At 32.6% G+C, this 15612-nt stretch overlaps 2 protein-coding genes and 1 non-coding gene across 3 annotated transcripts; 1 reads left to right on the top strand and 2 right to left on the bottom strand.

The window, feature by feature from the left end:
• Nucleotides 1-6132: 6132 nt before the first annotated feature.
• On the bottom strand, nucleotides 6133-8018 carry LOC120119225 (THO complex subunit 4A-like). Its single transcript, XM_039139075.1, has 5 exons — nucleotides 7726-8018; nucleotides 7475-7621; nucleotides 7147-7215; nucleotides 6872-7053; nucleotides 6133-6470 (listed from the first exon to the last, which is right to left on the bottom strand). Exons 1-5 carry the CDS (start codon nucleotides 7885-7887, stop codon nucleotides 6305-6307), a joined length of 726 nt encoding a protein of 241 aa, XP_038995006.1. The 5' UTR covers nucleotides 7888-8018; the 3' UTR covers nucleotides 6133-6304.
• A 115-nt stretch (nucleotides 8019-8133) lies between these two features.
• Nucleotides 8134-8207, top strand: TRNAV-AAC. The gene has a single exon. It is a non-coding gene; the product is annotated as a tRNA-Val (tRNA).
• Nucleotides 8208-11388: 3181 nt separating this feature from the next.
• LOC120119214 (probable histone H2B.1) lies at nucleotides 11389-12052 on the bottom strand. Its single transcript, XM_039139069.1, has one exon. It carries the CDS (start codon nucleotides 11950-11952, stop codon nucleotides 11509-11511), a length of 444 nt encoding a protein of 147 aa, XP_038995000.1. The 5' UTR covers nucleotides 11953-12052; the 3' UTR covers nucleotides 11389-11508.
• Between the last annotated feature and the right edge of the window lie 3560 nt (nucleotides 12053-15612).

Genomic DNA, 15612 nt, shown 5'->3' with positions numbered 1-15612 from the left:
TTCCTTGAAATGCACTTTTAAGTTGGTAACATAGAAGTGCCCACTCATATAAAACTAAAATGGCTAGAATCCAATAATCTTAAGGGGTATCAATTAAGCAGAACTGTTCACTCTCGATTTTCTAAACTTGAACCAGAGGAAGTAGTGATTCTTCGTGCCGAATTAAGGATAAATTATACAAGTGACCACTTAATTATAGTTTCTTCTTATTTTGACCATCATTTTTAAATTTTGTTAATTAAATCATCTAATTATTTAAATACATTCAATCTGATCATTTGTCGTTAATAGTTAACGGAAATATTAAAGTAACATTTAATAAAATTAGTATAATTACACATTTGATCCTCAATATTTATACATTCTATCAATTTGATCATAATTTTAATTCAATTTAATAAATTTAATCTCCAATTAGATGGCAGATTAGATGATATTTTATTGATTTTAATTATTTAATTTATTTTTATTTTGTATCCAGTTAGATGGTGACACGTCACCACCTTATTTGATAAGCAAAACGCTTTGAAATGTAACCCGCTTCCAAGGAGGATTGGACCTATGACCTAGAGCAAATTAAGATGCGCTTGAACCAGTAGGCTAAGCCTCTCAATTGTTTATATTTTACAACATTTCATATATAATCTATTATAACTAATGGCAGAGAATTTAAGAGAGAATGTAAGCACTTTAACCCTTAAACCAAACCTTATATTCAATTAAATTAATAAAATTAAAAGATTAATTTCAAAAACTATAATATATAGATAAATTTTAAAATAATATAAAAAATTAACATATTTAAAAGGCAGTTTAGGGTTAAAAATAATATATATAATATTGTAAATTTTAATTGATATTGATGATTTTGTTTTTTAAGTAAAAAAACATGCTATTTAATAATAAAATATTTAAATGATAAAAATATAAACAAATATATTTGAATTATTGGAAAACTGTAAACTTTATAAAATATTAAAATATAAATAAAGTAAATAAAAAGATAAAACAGTTAATGATAAATCAATAAATTTATTATTTTTATCAGTTGATTTAATATAATAAAATTTATCTATATATTATAGTTTTTAAAATTTAAATTTTTTATTTCGTTAATTTAATTTAATATAAGGTAAAGTGCTTGCATTTTCTCTTTCACTGCCTTTAGTTATAACAAATTATATATGAAATATTATAAAAGGCAACCAATTGAGAGGCTTAGCCTACTGGCTCATACATGCCTTAAGTTACTCTATGTCATAGTGTCAATTCTCCTTGGAAACAGGTTATATTTTAAAGTGATTTGCTTCTTAAATTAAATATCATCTGTGGCAACCGGCCTCTCGGGGAAAAGGTCGATGAGTTGCGAAAGATGGGGGTTTTGAAGTGTTTTTGAAATGATGAAATGTGAGGAGTCACCACCAACCATTTTAAGGTGCGATTGAAACTCTTAAAAATCGGGTAATTTAATAAAACATTTTATTTTTATCAAAATATCAAGTTTGAGGTCTGTGAGGCTCGGTAGTCGGTTATGCGTGGGGAAATATTAGTGCCCCCAACGTCCAAAAATTGGTACATAGTTAATTGCCCTATTTAAAATTTGAAAATTTGGAGTTTGAAGTTTTATTTAATTTAGAAATCATTATGGATGCAAAGTTAAATAGAGTGCCTTTTTATTAAAACCAATAATTTTCACCCCCAAGCATGAATGTGGGAGATCAATTATTGTGCTCAATAACCGGTCATTGCCTTAAATTGTAAAAAATGAAGGTGTTTGAGAAGGATATCCATCTACTTCAGGAGTTACCAGCGGTCACCCTTAAGCATAATGTGGAGGATACGCCATTAACTCATTCGTAAATCAACATTGCCTTGTTATTTTAAATCCAAATGCAAGCAAACAACTTTTTATTATACCTAATTATGGTATGTGAGTTAATTAAGGGACTTCATGACCTAAGGTGTCAATTTATGTAATTTAAGGAACCTAAAGGACTAAACCTAGAAATGGAGGCTCTAATATTAATACTATTTGATTTTAACCAGTTATTGGATCGAATAATCGAGATGGTCCCTTGAGCATGAAGGCGAGGACCAACTAAGATTATTCCCTAAATTAGAGGGCTAAAGTGAAATTAAACTAATATGAAGGCTCTAATTGTTAACCTAATCAATTATGTCAAAAGGATAATCTAAATAAAAGTTTAAGGACTATAAAAAGTCTAAAGTCAAGGGGCTAAATCTAAAATCTAAACCCCTAATTAGGACTAAATTAAAAAAATAAAACTAAAAGGGTAAATCTAAAGTCTAAACATTTTAGGGATTAAAACATAGAGAACCTAGATTTAAGGACGAAACATAAAGTCTAAATATAAAATCTAAGTGTTAATAAAAATGTAAAAAAAACATAAATTGGAATAATTAGAAAAATGCATATGATAAATTAAAGGATTAAACTGTAAAATGCATAAAATTTCAAACACACAAATTTCAAGGAATAGAAAAATAATAAAAGGATCTAGATGTGAAGAAATTAATGATTAACGGGTCAAATTTCATTACAAATTAAAAATTAATGAATCGACATGCCAATAGGTTAATGATTTATCAGGGTTTATCTACACAATTAGACGAGGACAGAAATGTAATAAAAATAAAGCGTAGTAGCTAATTTGAAAAAAAAAAGAAAAAGAAAATTATGACTAAATAAACAAAATAACACGTTAAAAACAAATTCAAATACCCATGGACTAAATCGAAATAAAGCATCAATTACAAAGTAATGATCAAACTAAAATAAATATAAACAGAGTAACATAATCAAAATAAATGAAAACATAGCTATTTCGTCTCTATAAATCTAAAATTGTACTAATAATAGAAAAAAAGAAATATCACAAAATTAGGGTAAAACATTCAAACTAATAACTAAAGCATCACTACAGGTGATCAGGATGTTAAAACACACGAGAGTTATGGGGATCTAAATGCAATTTCACCATTTTCTAAACAGGGCATTTGGGACCAAAATATAAATAAGTGGTTGAAGCTCAGGGACCTTAAAGAAATTAACCGTAATCATCATATATAAATATCTAATTATATATTAACCCTAACCTAAACTCACCTTAACCAGCCGCCTCCTCTCTTTGTTCTCTCACCCCTTTCCGTACTTCTCTCAGCTGACACCCCAAAACCATGCTCCGGCCACCGTTCACTGGCATTTCTCCTCCCTCCGAAGGTCTTCGGCAAGAACCCAAGAAACTCGAACCTAAAACCCTTTCATTTGCTCTTACTTGACTCCCTCTTAAACTCGTCCCTCTTCTTCTCCTTCCTTCACCACGCGACCGAGAGCCCAAACCCATAGCCTTCGTTTGCTCATCGGCCACCACAGCTCGGTGGCCAAACCTGCTCCGACCGCTCTCCTCTTCACCCGGGAAGCCTAGACTAACACCCAAACGAGCCCCAACAACACATGCAAGCTTAGATTCGACGTAAACTAGGGTACAACATAATTTAAAACATAATAAAAAAATTGTTATTATACCATTCAAAACCCCCCATATAATAATTAATGAAATCATGCGAAATTTTGATAACCAATCAACAATCTAATCGACCTTGGAAATTTTGAATTAAATGACTCGGGCAAAATTAGGGTACAACATAATAAAAAAATTTGTTATTATACCATTCAAAACCCTCATATAATAATTAATGAAATCAAGCGAAATTTTGATAACCAATAAAAAATCTCGATTACCCTATATTTAAAAATTGGAAATTTTGTGTTCAAGATCTTATTTAATTTAAAAATCATCATGGATTCAAGGTTTTGAAGAGGTGCTCGTTTATTAAAGCCAATAATATTCACCCCCAAGCTTGAATGTGAGAGATCAATTATTGTGCCCAATAACCATTCATTGACTTAAGATAAAAAAATACAAGGTTTTGAAAAGGATGTCCATCTACTTCGGGAATTACCAACGGACACCCCATGAGCATAACACCATTAACTCCTTGGTAAATCAACATTTCCTTGTTATTTAAAATTCAAATGCAAGCATTATTATACCTAGTTAGGCTATATGAGTTAATTAAGGCTTCCCCTAACCTAAAGTGACAATTTATGTGATTTAAAGAACCTAAGGACTAAACCTAGAAATAAGGGCTCTAATATTAATCCTATTTGATCTTAACCAATTGTTGGATCAAATAATCGAGATGGTCCCTTGAGCATGAAGGCGAGGGCTAACTTAGATTATTCCCTAAATTAAAGGACTAAAGTGAAATCTAACCTAATGTGAAGGTTCTAATTGTTTACTTAATTCCATTATGTCAATTCGTAAAGCTAATTGAAGCTCATGGACTAAGGTATGAAAAGTCTAAAGTTTAGGGTCTAAATCGAAACTAAGGCTCTAATTAACCCTAATTATTATGTTAATTTGGAAGACCTAATTAAAGTCTAAGAACTAAACTGTGAAAGGTCTAAAGTTAAACTACGGTTTTTAAATTAAGGTGAAAACCTAACAAATAAGTCAAATTATTTAATAGGGAAGCTAATCTATCCTAGGGGTAAATTCTAAAGGATAATAACCCAAAAAACGGATCGAAACATGCATAGATATATTCATTTTATTAAAAAAATCTAAAAACTAATCTAATTAATTAATGAATCTAATTAATTACCATGCAATAGAAATTGAAGTCAATTCTAATTATTATTTAACAAATTAAACCAACGAATGACTAAATTGAATAATTAACAGGTCAATTAGGGATCAATCTATTTGTGCACATTCGAATAGGGATAAAATTAAAAGGGAACTAAATTAACATGTAAATTGAGCAATAAACTAAGGACCAAAATATAAAAGCACGCTAAAATAGAAAGGGCACGAGCAGAAATATTTAAAAAAAATTAAACAGGAATGAAAAAAATGGCAAATAGCAAAATCGGGACAAAGAAATGGACCCATTTCTTAGTGTGTGAATTTGTAATAAATCATTAAAACTTCACCTTAAATTACATAAGATATGCATTTAATTAGTTCAACCTTCATTCATGCCTTAAGTTACTCTCTGTCATAGTATCAATATTCCTTGGAAACAGGTTATATTTTAAAGTGATTTGCTATTAAATTAAATATCATCCAATCTGATAATAACACGTGTCACAGCCTAATTGGAGATTAAATTTATTACATTGAATTAAAATTATGAGCAAATTGATAGTATGTATAAACATTGGGATCAAATGAGTAATTATATCAATTCTATTAACTGCAACTTCAACACTTTTGTTAACAGCAAATAGTATGATTGAATTCATTTAAATAGTTGGATGACCTAATTAACAAAAATTCAAAAATAGTGATCAGAATGACAAAAAAGTCATGCAAGTTCCCACCATTTAAATCTAAGCTCTTCTTGAAGTATATTCAAACCCTAACTACAAAAATCAATGGGTTCCAGTATTTAACACCCATTTTTCAAACTCTTCGACTTCCTCAAACCTAGGCATATACATAGAGGAAGCTACACTTCATTCACTTCCTATAAAAAGTGTAAGACAAACTTGGGTATCTTAGTGTACCAACAATTTTCTATAACCATTTCAGCTCAAAAACAAGCTCCTATAAGCAAAAGCAGTCAACAGCATTGCTCCACCAAAAAATCAACTGGTTGAACTGAAGAAAGATGCAACAACGATCGACTACAATAAGCCACACCAGCAGATTTCACAGATAATGGGGAAAGAGTTAACAGCTTAGCGATAATAGAATGAAGCCTAAATAGGAAAACAAAATCCATTCCATCCCAATAATAAGGACAAAATTAAGAAAAGCTAAAATAAGAACATAAAAGGAATATACCTGGGTTGCAGTCTCCCTTGTTCCAAAATGCAGGAGCAACCAAATGGCAATGCAAGCTTTGGGCAACAGCAAGATTACTCCTCCCACAGCATGCAGCCAAAGTTGCCTTTGCATATGGAAAACCGAGAGACAGTTCTTTCATTCCTCACTTGTGGTATGAGTCAATTTCAATCGAACCAAAAGCATAATCGAAGATTACAAAATGATGATAGCTTTCCACTAATCCAAGTCCTTTATACCCGAATCAAGGGAACAATCAACGGAAAAAGCCCAAACTCCATAAAACTCAAGACACTAATAGTTCTCTCCATGACTAGTTCCTCTAAAGAGTGAGTTTAGTAGAGATACACAAAATAATTAAGCATCAAGCGCATAATGTCCATATTAGAAAAATACTTGAAGCCAACCAACAGAACATGAGCTTTGATTCAATTTGTCTGCATTGCTTCAGTATGATACTTCTCTAGATCAGTATCAAGATCTTCTGCAGAAACCTTCTCTCCACGGCCCCTTCCCCGTCCACGGCCTCTTCCAAAACCATGGCCTCCAGCAACACCGGGTTGCCTACGAAATCCTCCACCCCTGCCACGGCCACTGTAAAATAAGCACATAAAGATTATATAAGTTACTTAAGTCCAAGTAACCAAAAACTATTTATAGCAGAAAAGAATGAATTTGAACAAATGACCACCACACAAATCCACCAACATAAATGTAGGTTTGGTACCAATTTGTCATACAGTAGAAGCTAACAGAGACAATTGCAAAATATGATTATCACACTATTGTTAATAAAAAAAACTAGAAATTTCAAATAAACTGATACTTAAGATTAAATTTCAGCCCAAACTAATCCAAAGATAAAATGCAGATTTAGAAGCTTTCAGAAACGCAAGAAAACTGAAAATATTGGCATTCAAAAGAATAAGCATAAGCATTGACAGAATCTAAACTATTGAATAAACAAGGGTCATGTAACTTATAAAAAATCATACCCCCTAGGGGCTCCATTTGAATTTCCGAAGGCAAAGTTAGCAACTATAGGTGCAGCAGGGGTAGCAATGTTTGTTCCCACAATCTCAATTTTCATCGGCTTCCCATCAAGCTGAACATCATTGTATCTCTTGACTGCAGCTATAGCATCAGCTTTCCGTGAGAAGATAACTTCTGCTGTTCCCTGGGAGAAGGGTTTTTTTTTTGGTTCTAAATTACACTGTGTTTCAAAGAATTTCTTAAGGAGGACCAGTTAATTCCAAACTCATTTAAATACCTTCGATCTACCAGTCCAATCATAGTGAATCGCATATCGTTTCAGGTCGCCAACCTCAGAAAATAACTCCTGTACATGAACACACATACATTAGAAATACAAATAAAATAACTTTAACTGTATAACAACAGCAGAATATTGATTCTAACGATTTTTGTTGTTGTTGAAGTATTGCAAAGTCTAGCTAGACTTTATTCAAATATATGAAAATTTCAAATTTAAAAAAGCTGTACGTATTCGCGAAAAAAAAAAGCCCAGCCTAAACAGAAGATAAATACTGCATTTACTACTAAATAAGAACATAGCGGTAAACAATTACTAAAAATACCTTGATGTCGTCGTTAGAAACTCCATAATCTAAATTAGAGATGTAGAGCTTCGTTCCAGTTTCTATTGCGGAGGCCCGACCAGCTTGTCCTTGGAACGCCGCTCCGTTATCCGAATACATGTCGTGCTGCCACGTCGTCTCCGGCGCCTGAAAAAAATTAAACGAACTTAGTTGATAAAAATTGAATAAAAACTAAAAAATCAAACAAAAACACAGAGAAGCATAATAGATCTAAATCCCTAGCCAGGTACCATAGCGGCGGCATACGGTGCCGCACGGCTACCTCCTCGGTTAGGTAAACGACGGACGGGACCAGCTCCAGATCCACGGCCTCGACCGCGGGGATTACCGGATCCGGACTTACGGTTACGCTTGATGAGGTCATCTAATGACATCTCTAAAGCACTTGACATGTTTTAATCTTCTTTTAGTAAGAACAAAGAAGAAAACACTTTAGAGAGACAAATAGAAGTACAGAGGAGAGAGAGGCAGAGAGATCGAAGGAGCAGAGGTAGGGTTCCGCCAAAAGGAAGAACAAAGAGTCGATTCGTATCCAAAAATGTTAAAAAAAAAAAAAAAAGCGGAGGATTAAGTATGTTACATGTATTTATGTTTATAATATATATTTATTAAAAGCATTGTCGATTTCTTAACAATAAGGTGTCGTGGTGTAGTTGGTTATCACGTCAGTCTAACACACTGAAGGTCTCCGGTTCGAGTCCGGGCGACGCCATTATATATCTATTTCTGTAGAAAGTGCTTGCTACTATTGCGTTTTTGTGTAATTGGTTAACACGTTGCCGTCTGTACGTCACCAGGTTCGAGTCCTTTTGCCGTCAATATTTGTTTTGTTTTTTTCCTCTTTTTTGAATTTTACTAACTACAAAAATTATATTTTGAATATGCTAGTTTCTATCATTGGTCTCCACCGTCTGATCACTGGATCAAAATCAATAGAGATGGCGCCGTCGTAGATCGGATGGTTACGCCTCTTGTGATGGCATCGCTCTGGATAGTTCTGGTTCTTGGATGTTTGTATTTAATAAATTTATTGGTATCTGCTCGGCGGTCGATGTTGAGGTTTGCCCTTTAGCGGTGCTTTTGTTGGTCTCTTGATGGCGTGGGAAGCGGGTTTTAAGCACATTGCCTCAAAATTGATAGCGTAGAAGCTTTTCTGTTTCTTCGAAAGGATTACAACAGTCATCATCCTTTGAGCAAACATCTGTCCTAACTTTGGAACCATCGTTAGATCGCTAAGGTTCAACAAATTTGCCTTGATGGTAATACATTGACCGTCGCTTTAGCTAAGGTTGATAACGCAAGCTTTTAAAGTTTTAGGTGCTGGTTTGTTTTGCTTATGATTACTTAGTTCTCGTTTGTTTTCCTTGGTATTATCATACGTACTCTTTTCCTCCTACAAGGATATGTAAACCCTGATTTATGCATTAATGGAATCTGGTTGGAGTCTAGAATCTTATAGCTGATGTTGATGTGAAAACAAGAAACAAAAAAGAAGAGCATGATGGGTTTGGTGCACGCAGCAGCTAGCTGGTAAAGAGCTTGTAGAGTTGTGGGATGGGAGCCTCAACTTGCATTTAGCATTATATTGCAATCGCCGAGGCAGACTTTGTGTAGCAGTATTTTCCCTTTTTTAACTATCACTATCCAGCCATTAACGTTAACCTCCATTCGTCCAAGTTCCCGTCTCGTGGTTCGCAAAAGCAACCTTATTCCTGAGGGAGAAAATGCATGGTCGGGTTGTATCGAGCAAGCCATCACAATTAGTAATACCCATTCGTTTAAAGGTAAGTTAAAGATCAGTGTCACGGCAAAAGTTCCAATCGATACGTTTAAAGACTTTAAAGGAAAACATGTTTTCACACTTCATAATGGAAAAGGACCAAAGTACTTCTAGCAGAAAATAACTAATAATAAACATGTTCGGATGTGGTGACCAAGCAATCTTGAGCAAGGTGTCTCGGTCTCGGTCTCTTGCATTTCCAACTAAAATCAGAATCATTCATACAAGACTCAGAGGTAATCACTACTAAATAGTGGAACCTATTTTCAAATGACGTAGAACCTCAAAATCATCACTGGAAAGACGAGTTTTGAAGGGAAAAGGCGATTTGAAAGAGGGTTTTTTTTTTTTGGGGTTTTGAGGGGAAACAGAGGAGAATCGGTTTTTTGGTAAAGAAAAAGAAGGGAGAAAAGTTGCATATTTCTTTGTAAGATTTTCCATTGAGAATGTTGGGACAAATCGAAGAAAAAGAGTTGTTAATGACTATGTTGCTGTTTCTACATGTTTAGGGATGATTTTGAAAAAGAAAATAGTTAGGTGATTAAAAAAATAGAACGGGTGATTAAGAAAATAATTAGGTGAAAAATAAAATAATTAGTTGAGTAATTAAATATATAATTTACCTTTGATTTTTTTAACGGAGATAACTATTCAAATTTTTGTTTTTAAAAGATAAAACGTCTAAAAAAAATAGTTTAAGGGACAATTCGTTATCAATGATATTCTTTAAAGGATAATAATACATTTAAGCATTTTTAACAAAAAAATTTATAATTTCAACCTTTTATGAAATGACTTATGGAAGTTTTCAAGTTTCTAAAATTATGCGTATAGTCGACATTTAACAAAATAAAAAGGAGAGTACACTTTTTCCGTTGAATTTCACTAACAAGCAAATTTTGAGAGTTGATTTTAGTATGGGAAAACCCATCCCTAAAGTTTTAAGGCTTGAAATCCATATCTGTTTACTTACAAAAATTGAAAGATCCCAAAATTTTCCACTGATTCATTGCAAAGGTTATTAATAATCTTTATACTGAGATTCTAATCCTAGGAAATGGGCACTCGTCATTTCAAAACAACCAAAAGTTGTTCCTGGTGGAAAAAAAAAGAGAAAATGCAGCAAATGAAACAAAAATATGACCCTGGAGTTGACTTCCATCAACAAGTCCTGGGTTAATGATATGCATGTTATAACTTTCCTAGTGTTGTTGAATACAAGGAGAATCAGAAAATACTACAACTCATTCATTGTCCCACAAAGCCAGAGATCGAAGCACACACGCAGAAGCAGCAACGACGATACCTGCGAAGACGGTGGGCACAAAAAAATCCACCTTGGATCTCTTCAGCATATGAGCAGGCAAGCAAATTTTGTCTCTGGGGAAGTCTAAAGGAATGCTTACAAGGCCCTGGAGGTTGCAGGATGATGGAGATATGGCTGATACAAAGGCCATCTCTGAAGAAAACGATGCTACGCTTACCATCGACGCCAACAGAGCCGTCCATGTGAGAGCATGGAGTAAGTGGGGGAATCGGCCCATTATTTGCCTCTGCATCCAGTCGAGACAAGGGTACAACATGGTTTTTCTGAAGCAAGGAGAAAATGGTGACCGACGGCTGAGATGATGGTTTTTGGTTTTGCCGTTATAGATTTTTAAGGCCTGAATCGGGGGACTTGATAGCACGTTTATTGAAACTTCTTGTGTGAGGTGACACGACGCAGTTGACAGCTTCAGACTGACGGTTGTGCAACGCTTTCTATTCTCAAGTAATTATTTCAAACTCGTAATAAAACCTAATTAGAGATGATATAAATGCTTTAGGTTGATTATTTTACACCAAATGTTCATATCTATGTACCAAATAATTTTCTAAAAGTTGAATTGAAATATCAACTCAGTGCTGCACTATATTAGTCTGCTTTACAATCATAACCAAAAGACAAAACCAGAAAATGGGAGGGACAAAGCAGTCCACTCAGAGCAACTGAGTTCTGCTTAATCATTTGCTTAATTAAGTGGTTTTGCTATTTATCAAACACATCTACGGAAGGGACAACACCACTTCGATAACAAAGAGATTTATTCCTAGTCCATCATTGACATATTACTTACACCAAAAAAACTACATTAAGAAATATAAAAGGCAACAACAATATAATATTCCATCAAAACCCTAACCCTAAATCCCCAAACCCAGCCGGAATACAGAAAACCTGATTTCTTATTCTTTAAGAGCTAGTGAACTTAGTTACTGCCTTAGTGCCTTCGGATACGGCGTGTTTGGCAAGTTCTCCGGGAAGTACAAGTCTAACAGCGGTCTGGATTTCCCTGGAAGTGATCGTTGGCTTCTTGTTGTACCTGGCGAGTTTAGAAGCTTCTTGAGCAAGCTTCTCAAAGATATCGTTGATGAAACTGTTCATGATTCCCATGGCTTTGCTTGAGATCCCGATATCAGGGTGGACTTGTTTAAGGACCTTAAAGATGTAGATCTTGTAGGTCTCGACGCTCTTCTTGGCCTTCCTTTTCTTCTTGTCTCCAGCGCCGCCGCCTTCTTTGGGAAGCTTCTTCGCTGCTTTTGGCTTCTTCTCCGCTGGGGCTTTATCGGCGACGGTGGTCTTCTTTTCCTCGGCCGGCTTCTTCTCAGCTGGCTTCTTCTCAGCTTTGGGCGCCATGGGAAATTCTCTTCGCTTTTGATTTGGGAAAGCACCGAAAGTTGAGTGAGAGGTAGATAAGGAAATTTTGAAGATTTTCTGGAGATTGTTTGTGGGACGATTGGCAAATATAGGAGAAAATGGAAGAGTCTGCTTGGAAGGTTGGATCGGTGACGTGGAGTGTTTGTGGCTGTTGGATTTTTAATTTGGATCGACCGCCTGCAAATGTGCGTCAATAACAGTTGAGCGTGGAAAACAAAGGTAGATACGTGGCGGATTTTTATTGGAGGTATTATTGGCCTCGGATTAGTGAGCACAGAGGATAGAGTCTTGAATTTCGAATATCTAAACGATTTTGGATGCCATTAATGTAGCGTGATTAACGAAATGTAAGATTATTTTTTAGAATAATATTATTATAACATAAAATTATTATGATAATGTTGTATTATTTTATTTGATTTATTTAATAAGAATATAAAATTAGATTAGAAGAATATAAGATTATTTGAATATATATTTTATTAAATTATCTATGTTATATATATTTTAAAAAAAATTCAACATTAATATTAAATTATAAATATTTAAATGAAAACTTATATAAATATTTTAATTGATATATTATCTAACTTTTGAGAAAAATATATTTAATATATAATTAATATATAAAACCTATATTTTTAAATAATTTTTCATAATTAACATATTTATTTATATAAAATATAATATAACATGAAAAAAATAACATTATGATCTCGGATGTTCAAATATATTATTTTTCAATGTATAAGATTTATTTTAAATAACTTAAAGTTAGATAATATTTAAAATAATTACATTTTTACAATCATATTATTTTCACCTCATAAAATTATAAATAATTAATATATTGAATATTAATAATATAAAATAATTTAAATACTCATATTTATTAATATTTTACTAATTAAATATTATTATTACATTTATAATTTTTAAGTAAAGTACAAAAAATAAGAATTGGAAATGATCGTTATAAAAAGAATTCATTATTCTATAAATATTCTTGTCCAAAATGGTGAAAATTGTCTAATACCTAAGAATTTATTGATAATAGTATTCTCACCATTTTAACCAAAAAAATGATATTATTGCAAAAAGATTATTTCCTGATAATTTTTTTTCATAAATCAAATGTGAAAATATCATTCTAGAAAAGATATCACCTTTAGTAATTGTAGACACCTATTTTCGTACGGGGTTTTATTTAATATACATATAACGTATATAATATATAGTGTTGAAAGCATTTTTTTTGAAAATATATATAATATATAGTTTTGAGAATTGTTTTTGAAAATATATATAATATATAGTTTTGAAAACATTTTTGAAAATATATATAATATATAGTTTTGAAAACATTTTTGAAATATATATAATATTAGTTTTTTAAAAAATATAGTTTTATTTACATTGTATTTATTTATTTATTTTATTTATTCATTTTGTTTATTTTTTTTAGGGTCCAATAAGTCTAGGTCCATCAAAATCCCAATCGGGTGAGGATCCTGACCCAACCTTAACTCGATTAGGGTTTCACGTTTAGCTATAGCTCCACACAGACAGGAGCCACACGATCAAAGCACGAAGCAAATTAAGGGTTGTGAAACCCTAAAGGGGTACATGGTTGCGTAGCCAGATCTGGACCGTTGGATCTAACCCAATCCAACGGTCATGCAATAACCACACCCAAAGTCCCAGTCAAAGAGAATTGGTCGGCTGAGAAAACCGGGACTACACCATCCCGGGATTCCCGGCCACGTGAACGTCGAATAAGTCGGAAACGAGGGGAACAACCCCTTCAAGATTGACAACAGACCCCCGAAGGAGCCATATAAATACCTCCGGTGAGGCACACCATATAAAGAGGAAAAAACCCGACGAACATCACTACAACAGAAAATCAAAGGAGAAATACGAGCAACACAACTACAATAGCCATCAAAATACCAAGAGAAACGAAACAATATATAGTAAAAATAAAGTCATCGTGCGAAAAAATTGAAAAAGCCGAACCAAAACACAAAAACAAAGTCCAAACACTCATCGAAAAATCAAAGAAAAACCAAGGTTAGTAGTCGCTTTGGAATCGGAAAGGACTCAGTCGACAGAAGTTGAAAATGTTCGTCAAAAAAGGTGAAAATCACAACTTTCACCTTAGATCTACGTCGTTTGGGATTTTTTTAGAGGATTTGAGTTTTGGATTTTGGATTTAGGGTGTTGAGGGGAGTATTTTGGTGAAGTTTGGGTTTTTCCGACAACCGGCGGTGGTCCGGGCGCCGAGATCTTGGCCGGTCATTTGGCCAGATGGGATAAGGGAGAGAGTGTTTGAGGGTAAGATAGTTATTTTTTTAAATGGGTTGTATTTATAACCGATGAACTAGGTTGTGATTAGGATATTTTTAAATTATTTCCACAGTCCATGTACTTTTGATGCGTAATTCATTTTGTCACCTATTTTAATTTTATCTCTGAATTTTCAATTAATTCAATTTAATCATTCATTATATTTCACGATTTAGTCCCCTAACTGTTGTTTTTTCTCTTTCAACTCATTTTTAATATTAATTCAACCCATAAATTTCAACTTATTTTAATTTGATCCTTATTTATTTATTTATTTATTTTAACTTTTTAATTTCTTTTTTTCAAAAACATCTTTTATCTTATTTTCCCTTTTAGCATTTTTCTTATTTTTTTATTTGTTATCATTTTTTTTTTTAAATTTTTACACCTTTTTTTCCTTATCTTCTTAATTTAACCTTTTTGTTCTTCTCCTTTATTTACTTAATGTTTTATTTCACAACCTATCATTTTTCTTGACTTTTTTTAAAGGTAATTTCAATCGATCAAAGGTAAGTAATTTGAATCGAGTCTTTAAATTTTAATTTGAATTTTAATTTTTGTAACTAAGACAACTGAGAAATTAAATTATTACTGAAATGGCAGTACAAGGGTGTTAATCCTTCCCTGACTGTAACCGACTCTCGAATCCGACATATTTTTGGTAAGATGCAAATCAGGTAAGAGAATATATCGAGGTGTCCGATCAACCTAATTTTTTATTTTTAAAAATAAATTATCGGTGACGGCTCTAACATGTTTATTTAAGTTGAAGTCCAATTCTGGGTCCAACCGAAAGACGATTACGAGAGTAATATTTTTTATGCAAACCAAACACCCCTGAAGTAAAAAAGAATTTCCCTCTGTCAAGGATGTATATTGCATTTCAAAGTTTTCAGTTAACCGAGTGATATTGGGAAAAAAGTAAATTTAATGTTTACTTTTTTAATTATTTTTAATTTTATTTTCATCCTCGAATTATTTTTAAAATTATATCTAAATTGATATTTTTTTCATTTTAATATTTAAAAAAAATAAAAATCATGTTAATATATTATCATAAAGTAATGATATGTTATCATTAAAAAATAAAAATATCATATTAATGTGTTATTGTAAACCGGGCCGATTCTATTTCTAAGGTGGAGCGTGCTCAGGCCCCTATTTTTTTGTATTTGTAATTAGGACTCTTAATTTTTTATATTTATAATTAGGGTCCTAATTTTTGTAATTTCATAAAATTTTAGTTTTTGACATTTTTTGTTTCTCTTATTAATTCATTCATTTTTGAAT

Source organism: Hibiscus syriacus, unplaced genomic scaffold, assembly GCF_006381635.1.
Source record: "Hibiscus syriacus cultivar Baekdansim isolate YM2019G1 unplaced genomic scaffold, ASM638163v2 tig00000991_pilon, whole genome shotgun sequence".
Taxonomy (NCBI): domain Eukaryota; kingdom Viridiplantae; phylum Streptophyta; class Magnoliopsida; order Malvales; family Malvaceae; genus Hibiscus; species Hibiscus syriacus.
This window is presented reverse-complemented; position numbering and strand designations above follow the sequence as displayed.